Genomic DNA, 8,630 nt, shown 5'->3' with positions numbered 1-8,630 from the left:
TCCAGTAACTGTGAGCTAAATAAACCTTTCCTTCCCTCATTTTGAGTGTCTGGTATTTGTCCCAGCAAGGAGAGAAGAGTAACTAAGACACATACCTATGTTTATAGCAGCACAATTTATAATAGTTACATCCTAGAAACAGCCCATATGCCCCAAAACAGATGAGTAAATAAAGAAAATCTGGGGCTGGGGAGATGGCTCAGTAGAATAAGTGCTTCCCTGGTAAGCACAAGCTCCTGAGTTCAATCACTGGTTCCGCCAAGAAAAAAAAAAAGAAAGAAAGAAAAAGAAAATCTATCCATATACAATGGAGTACTACTCTTCCATAAAGAAAGATAAACTTGAGGAATATTTATGTAGATGGACACACCTTGAGAGCATAATATTAAGTGAAATAAATCAAGCCTACAAGTTTAAAGATCTCATTGGATTTTTTTCTGTGAAGAACCCAAAATATCAAGAATGATCAAAATAGAGGAAAGATATTAGGAAGTCAGAACTTGTTCAAATGGAAAGGGGAATAAGAGATGAGGGGAGGGGGAAAGAAGGAAAGTAAAATGTATTCCAAGGAAAAACACAATTGAAGACAAAACTGAATAAAGTATTTGCAAATGAGGAGGGAAAATACAGAAATAAATATGTATGTACATAGAGAACTATAGGTTGTTCTGTTTGGCTACAGGTATGGGAGTAAAACTGAAAAGGAAAGTGGTAATTAGAAAGATGTGTGGCTTTGAAATGACAGGGCTTTAGGGTTTATGTGCAACATGACTTAGCATCCACACATACTTACTTTTTCTCTCCTTTTACTGTCTCTCTCTTTTTCTCTTCCTGTATCCTCCTCAAACCAGGGTAGTATAAATGGTTATCGGGGGAGTGATGGAAGATTAGAATCAGGGATACTAGCTAGTGGACTTAAAACTACTCTGGAGAAAAACAATGAGCTCTAACCTTGAAAAACAGGCCTAAAATCCCACTATTTTGCTATAGTATAAATTATTATTAATTGCTTAAAACTTCTAAAACTAATTAGACACTTTCAACTGGGGGTAGTGCACACCTGTAATCCTAGCAATTGGGAGGCTGTGGCAGGAAGATCTGCACCACTGCAAGGCCAGCAAGGACTATGGAGGAAGAAACCTTCCTCACCGCCCCCCCGCCAAATAATAATATCAACACTCAGTAGGCTGAGACAGGAGGATTGCCACAAGCAAGGTCATCTTGGGCTACAGAGTGAGTTCAAAACCAGTCTGAATTGCAAAGCAAGACCCTGTCTCAAAAAATTAAAAGTTGAAGTCACTATCTTCGAAACCCTATTTCTATGGTGAATGTGATCATTATGTATATCTCCAATGTACCAATAAACTTAAGTAAAGGAAACCACACTAAAAAAATCAGGGAGATGAGAGAAGTGACAAGAACGGCCTGCCACATAGGAAAAGAAAGCTAAACATGTACTGTCAGTGGAAGCAAGATGTGTGCACTGAGCACGTACCATGTGTGAAGGCTGCCTGGGGTTTGACAATTGAAGCAAAGATTATTTTTGCTGCAGAACTCTATTGGTATTCTATGTATCCTATTCTATACAGAGCAATTTATTTCTACTGTTATCTTTTAGGTTTTGTAAGTACACAGCTGATATGAAAATGTTGGTGTTTACTCTAAATGTACACTACATAGTAAGAATTTAATAGTTCAACAATATTTTGTAAAATATAACTTTCTGCAAGAACAGCAAGACCTATGAGATATCAAGTATTCCCTACAAAAATGCCAGAACAAAGCCCATGTGCTGTCAGCGTAGGCAATGCATGTGTATGGAACTTGCTTTTTTTTTTTTTTTTGGAACTTGCTATTTTTATGTGTAAGGACCGCCTTAGGTGTAAAAATTGAAGTAAAGATTATTTTTGTTTTAGAATCCTATTGGTATTTTCTCTGTAGCTCATATAAGAATTTATGTTGTTATTTTGTAGACTTTATACACTAAAAATGTCTATGTTGACAATTTTGATGCTTTTTTGTAAACACTCAAATATTAAAAAATTTTAAAAATTAGGTATTTTGAGAACATCTGGGTCAGTGAACACATGGGTTTTCTGGGAGGGTAGTATACTAAAAGAAGGCATGGAAGTGTGCTCTTCCCTCACCCCCTAGTATCTTTACCTATGCATTTCTTACATCTGATTATTCTTAAATTACAACCTTTATAATAAATTAGTTAACATAGAGAAATTGAGTTGAGTCTCAAATGAAACCTGCCCTACCTCTAGGTTTGGCCATTAAATTTACTTCATTGTTTACAAAAACGATGGGTACTTACTGATTTCTTATTAGGTTGACTGCTATCATATCCAGTGGTAACATCCCGTATATGCAGTATAGCAAATGATCCACAGAAGTTTGGATATTCCTTTGGAGAATCAAAGTTACGAAGCCTTTCAAATATATTTTTGATAGTAGATGGATCATAACATAAGAAATATGAAGTTTTTGACATATGATAACCATATCTGCACAAAGATTTAAAGTGCTAAGGTTACATTTCATATAACTCCTTTGAAAGCCAATTTTACAATGTTTTGTAGAAAGTAGTAGTTTCTAATTCAGACAGTTTTAATACTTTTTTTAAAAAAGGATGAACTAATCTTCAAAACAAATTTAGAAAACTAACGGTAAGACCAAAATAAAACAAACAACAACAAAAGCACTGATCTAGTATAACAGAACTTACTTTTCATAAACCTTAATCAGTTGTTCATTCAATGTTATATTCATGGTTTCCAGATAAGATGCCATCTCAGCAACAACAACAGCTGCACTCACCCCATCTTTATCTAATACTGAAGTTCCACACAGAAAACCTGAGGATTAAAAAGTATCATTTTTTGGAACCAGGAATTGAACTCAGGACCTCCTGTTTACCAGGCAGGTGCTCTACTCCCAGACCCCTGAAAACTATCTTTAGAAAGGGAAAAATTTAAGCCTACAATTTTAGAAGTTTTAAATTTACTCAGAAGAACAAGTGAATTTAAGAGCCTTGAGATAGCTGAAAGCCATTAATACTGAACATATGCAGGAAGCCTTTAGTTTCTTTTTCTTTTTGTTTGATAAAAAACGTACAACATATTTTTGAGTTCTCTGCAGTTTTTACAACTCAAAATATAAAATGCAAAAAATTCTCTCAATTAAATTTCAAAAAATTAATATTTACTACATACCAATAGATTCTTCAAATGCAAAAAGGACTTCTTTCCCATTTTCCAGGAGGTTTTTTATCCTACTTCCAATCCATTTAAAACCTGGTAATGTTTCCTGAAATGCAGAGGAGGCTACTCTGACATAACCATATGTTAGGGAAAAGCTTATCACTAAAAGCATGACAATCTTACAATGATCTTCTCTTTTGATCTTTGGTCCACAAAGGTTGCATAATGACAGAACAGTCAGTAATAAAGTGCTGTAAATTCAGACTGGTAATACCAATGGCCTGCTATTTACATGACACAGTACAAGATGATGTACATATAAAATATAATCTAGCATTTATAAGTGATAATGAATACAGTTACAAAATGTTGTATATATATTACTATTATTATCTATTATCTTTGAAGTACTATAACAGGTGTTTTACCTCATCTATGCTAATACTCACAAACACTGTTGTCAAAGCAGTGGCTCAGGGTTGAAGTTAATTCACCCAATATGCTGTGTGTAAGAGATGGAGGCAGAGTTCAATCACATTGCTTCTCAAAAACTGCCCTTGAAACTACATTTTAACCATTAATTTAAAGTAATTACTTTCAAGATAACAATGTGCAATATAATAAAACTCTTAAATGAAATTAAAAGGGAAGCAATTCTCCCAAACTCATTCCTGGAGGCTAGTATTACTCTGATACTAAAACCAGAGAAAGACCTAAACAAAAATGAAAACTAATGGGACCAACCAGGGAGACAGCTCAATGGAATAAGCATTTGCCTGGCAAGCACAAGCCCTGTGTTCTACCCCTGAGACACACACACACACACACACACACACACACACACACGGAATAATGACTGGAAGAGAAGTGAAAGTATCATTATTTGCAGATGACATGATACTCTACATAGAAGACTCCAAAACCCTACCTAGAGACTTGTAGATTTAATAACCAAATTTAGTAGTATAGCAAGATACAAAACCAATACTCAAAACCCAATAGCATTTTTTGTACAAAAACAAAGAACACACTTAGAGAAATTGGGGAAACCATGTCTTTCACAATAACATACAAAAAATGTATTACAAATCAATTTCACAAAGGAAGTAAAAGATTTATTTGGTAAAAATTACAGTACTATAAGAAGGGAGATCAAGCAGGATTTGAGAAAATGGAAAGATATTCCATGCTCCTTGATAGGAAGAACCAACATTGTGAAAATGGCCATATTCCCAAAACTGTTATACAGATTTAACACAATCCCAATTAAAATACCTTTGGTATATCTCACAGAGCTAGAGAAAATTTTCCTCAAATTCATTTGCAACCAGAACAGACCCAGAATATTAAAAGCAATGCTGGGAAACAAAGGAAAGGCAGGAAGTATCACAATCCCTTACTTGAAATTATAATATAAAACTACTGTGATGAAATCAGTATAGTACTGGTACAGAGACAGATCTGAAGATCAATGGAACATATTAGAAGATGCAGACACAACTGCAAACATAGTAAGCCACTTATCTTTGATAAAGGGGCCAAACATGCTCAATGGAAGAAAGATAGCCTCTTTAATAAACAGTGCTAGAAAAACTGGCTTTCCACATGCACAGGCTAAAACTAGACCCATGCCTATAACTATGCACAAAACTACAGTCAAAACAGATCAAAGATTCAAATACTAAAACAGAAGCACTGCATCTTCTGGAGGAAAATGTAGGTAGAAATCTCAAAGACATAGGGGCAGGTAGAGAGTTCGTGAACAAAATCCAAACTACATGTGTAATAGTTCAAAGAATCAATAACTGGGATCTCATCTTTTTAAAAAGTTTCTGCACTTCAAAGCAAATATCCAACAGAGTAAAAAGAAAACCCACAAACTGGGAAAAAATTATACCGACTACCCCTCCAACAAAGGCCTTCTATCTAGAACACATAAAGAATTTTATTAGAGGCCAGAGGTGGAAGTTTTACAAAAAGATTGAAATTAAAATATATACAATAAATATATAATTAATATTTATACTTAAAACAATTACATATTAAATATACAATATGTAAAATAAATATATATAAAATAAATATGAAATTTCAGGCTAAAAAAAAAAGAATTTTAAAAAATCATCACCCTCCCCAAATTCAAAGACCCAATCCAAAAAAGGGCATCTGAGATGAATATACACTTCTTAGTTGAAGAAATACAAGTGGCAAATAAATATATGAAAAATGTTCAACATCATTGGTCATTTGAGAAATGCAAATTAAAACAACACTGAAAAAGAAATGCTTATCATCAACAAGTAAACCAATAGCAAATGCCAGAAGGGCTGTGGTTTTACCCTTTTCACAGTATCATAGAAGGAACCCTTCTGCACTGTTGGTGGAAGTGTAGACTGGTACAACTATTATGGAAATCAACATAAAAAAAAACAGGATTGAAGGTTTCATTCAACCCGACTATTCCTTTCCAGGACATTTTTCCAAATGAAGTAAAAAACATCTACCACAGCAATACATGTGCACCCATGTTTACAGCAGTGCAATTTGTCATAGCTAAATCTTGGAAATAATCTAAATGTCCATTAACTGAGGAATGGATAAAGAATGTGATATTTGTATATAATGGAGCATTACTTAGTTATTACAGAGGATAACTGAGGTTTCTGTAGATAAATGGATGCAACTACAGACCATATTCTTAAGTGAAATAAATCACATCCACATGTGCAAACGTTGTATTGTCTCACTAGTGTACAAACCTGAAAGAGCAAATAAAATCTAAAAGGTACAATAGATACTATGATACTGTGAAAAGGGAAAGAAAAACTGGGATGAGCGGAAGATGGGGGAACAATATATCAACGTATGTATGTAGGATGGCTTGAACAATTGCATTGCTTAATTCTGCTTATCCATTGAAAGAAGGAGTTAATCCTTACATTTTTATTCTTCTTTTTAGTTTCTTATAACTTTTTTTCCAATTTTGCATGTGTAGATCTGGTAATCTAAATAATTAATTTGAAGATAACATACAATATAACAAATATTGTTGAATTCCTATTATTTTGTTTAGTGAAATTCTGTATCATTTCTGATTCTTTGTTTATGTTTTTGTTTGTATGTATGTTTATTTGTTTTACTATTTTGTATTCTCTATAAAATTTTTTAAATGCTTAATCATAGCCTGGAAATAAAAAGAAAATGTACCCAAATAGTAATAAATATTTACTATATTTAGTGAGCAGTTAAGAAAAAGAAAGAAAGAAACGGTTTCAATATACACTTCAGTCTGGCCTGGAACTCACTTTGTAGTCCAGGCTGAACACAAACTCATAGCAATTCTCCTGCTCTATCCTTTTGCATGCTCAGAGTGCACAATCACATCTGACTATTGATGTAATTTTTGAAGAATATCTCAGTCAAAAACTCATATATGAAATGAATCTTGCTCAGGTGTTTAAATTATCAAAATAGTAAGCAATGTGAACAGAATAAGGAAAAGTAAGGGAATCATAAATAAAATCAATGGATATCAGTCTGGTTGGAAAGATGTCTTTAGCCTAAAATATGTATAAGTTGAGAAAAGCACCACACGGATAATATGCTTACTTCAAAATGAAATCCTTCTTTAAGTGCAATTGCTTTCAAAATTTTAGAAGAGACAGTGGTGGCTAACATATAAACATTCTTCACTTCAGCATTGGTTGCTTTATTTTTTTTCCAGCAATCAAACATCCACCATCCAAACAAAGCTGCCAGTTCATTCCCTGTGAAAACTTTCCAGTGGCCACTGCAGAGAGAATGAAAATTCAGTCAATACCTTTCTAGCTTCCCATCAAAACTTCTTGACCCTAAGACATAAAAGTTACCATCATTCAAATAGTGAAGACTAAACCCTACTATACTAGACTTTTCAGAAAATACTACTACTACCTTTCTAATTGACCAGGAATAACCTTTAGGGTAGAAATGGTTGTAATATCTTTTGGAAAATTTATTACAATGCTACTTTTATTCTCCTATTTAATGAGACAAAAATTATAATGTTTACATCTTTATGTAAGGACACCCATCACATGTAATGGCAAAAACACATAGCAAATTAGAGGACCAAGATTAGGAAATGATTTATATTAATAAAGTAATCTGTTAGAATATTATGCTGTTTTTAAAATTAATAGGTTCAAAAAACACAATAATCACAGGGAAAAATGCTTAGAGTGCAATTGAAATAGAAAACAGGATATAAAACTATATATAACATCACTATAATTTTATAAAAATAAATGTCTTTATTTGATTCAGAAAATGAAAAAAATGTTGAAATATCAACTTAGGTGATCATTTCAAGTAATAGGCTCACGTAAGTTTTATGTTATTTTTTCAATAAGCCTGTAAGACTTATGGTAAAAAACTGCTTTGAAAAGCTCAAACTTCTTTTTTTTCAGTGTTGGTGGTCACAAACAGGCCTTAGTCATGCTGTGCTGATCAGGCACTTTACCACTGAGCTGCAGCACAGCCCCTTGAAGCTCAAGCTTTTCTTCAGACACAGGTTCCACTTACTGCTCTTGAAGTTCTGCCACTGCCAGTCGGTCTGCATCAGGATCTGTGGCAAGAACCACTCGTGCATTTTCTCTTTCTGCCAGCCTCAGAGAAAGTTCCTGAAACAGTGATCCCAGAAAACTACATCGTACTGAAGAAACTCAATTCAGTCTTAATATTCCTTAATGTAGGAATTATGTTAGTATGGATTTTAAAAGATCTACAGTTTAGCTAAATTTAAAATAATAAGCCTAGAAGTAGGGATACCTATCACGGAGATATCAAACAAACAAACAACCCTATTGTACTAATGTAATTTAAACGATAAAATCTACAGTGTTTTCTGCTTTTGTAAATAACTGAATTGTAAGTAAGTGTTATCTAGTCTGATGATTTAATAAACTAATAATAGTTTAAATAAAATACCAGCACAGATTCTCCTTCTTCAGGATTTGGGCATTTAACAGTAGAAAAGTCTGGATCAGGATCTTTTTGTTCTGGTACTGGAATTGGAGGTTTAAAACCAAATGCTTGAAAAGCCAACTGTACATAGTCATGTCCAACCCCATGAAAGGATGTATGCACAAATTTCAAGGTAGTCTTTGAGTTTAATTCCCTGTAAAGCAAAATAAAATCACTATTCAATCAATACCATAAAATGTGTCACCTATCATATAATTAAAAACTTAAATTCTAGAAAAAGTGATTAAAAGTCATCAGCAGAGATCTATGATTCAGTATTTTAAAAAACAAAAATGTAATTAAGATAGAAAAAATATGTACATTTTAACAGGTATATTGAAATATAATATTTAAGTCACAATTTAATAAGGCTTTCCCTGTATTGATAGAGCTATTCAACCTCTTCCACAATCAAATTTA

The 8,630-nt window shown here is 33.3% G+C and overlaps 1 protein-coding gene across 2 annotated transcripts in view; it reads right to left on the bottom strand.

Annotated features, from left to right (window-relative positions):
- The window catches only part of Pgm2l1 (phosphoglucomutase 2 like 1), a 152,843-nt gene that overhangs the window by 22,938 nt on the left and 121,275 nt on the right, over window positions 1–8,630 (bottom strand). For both annotated transcript variants that reach the window (XM_023716632.1, XM_004632521.3), the window contains exons 7-12: window positions 8,175–8,364; window positions 7,770–7,867; window positions 6,816–6,996; window positions 3,219–3,312; window positions 2,732–2,861; window positions 2,321–2,510 (exon numbers count right to left, since the gene is read on the bottom strand). In XM_023716632.1, coding sequence (XP_023572400.1) covers window positions 2,321–2,510; window positions 2,732–2,861; window positions 3,219–3,312; window positions 6,816–6,996; window positions 7,770–7,867; window positions 8,175–8,364 — 883 coding nt within the window. The remainder of the gene's footprint in view (window positions 1–2,320; window positions 2,511–2,731; window positions 2,862–3,218; window positions 3,313–6,815; window positions 6,997–7,769; window positions 7,868–8,174; window positions 8,365–8,630) is intronic.

This window comes from Octodon degus, unplaced genomic scaffold, assembly GCF_000260255.1.
Source record: "Octodon degus isolate 3935 unplaced genomic scaffold, OctDeg1.0 scaffold00049, whole genome shotgun sequence".
In the NCBI taxonomy this organism is placed as follows: Eukaryota; Metazoa; Chordata; class Mammalia; order Rodentia; family Octodontidae; genus Octodon; species Octodon degus.
This window is presented reverse-complemented; position numbering and strand designations above follow the sequence as displayed.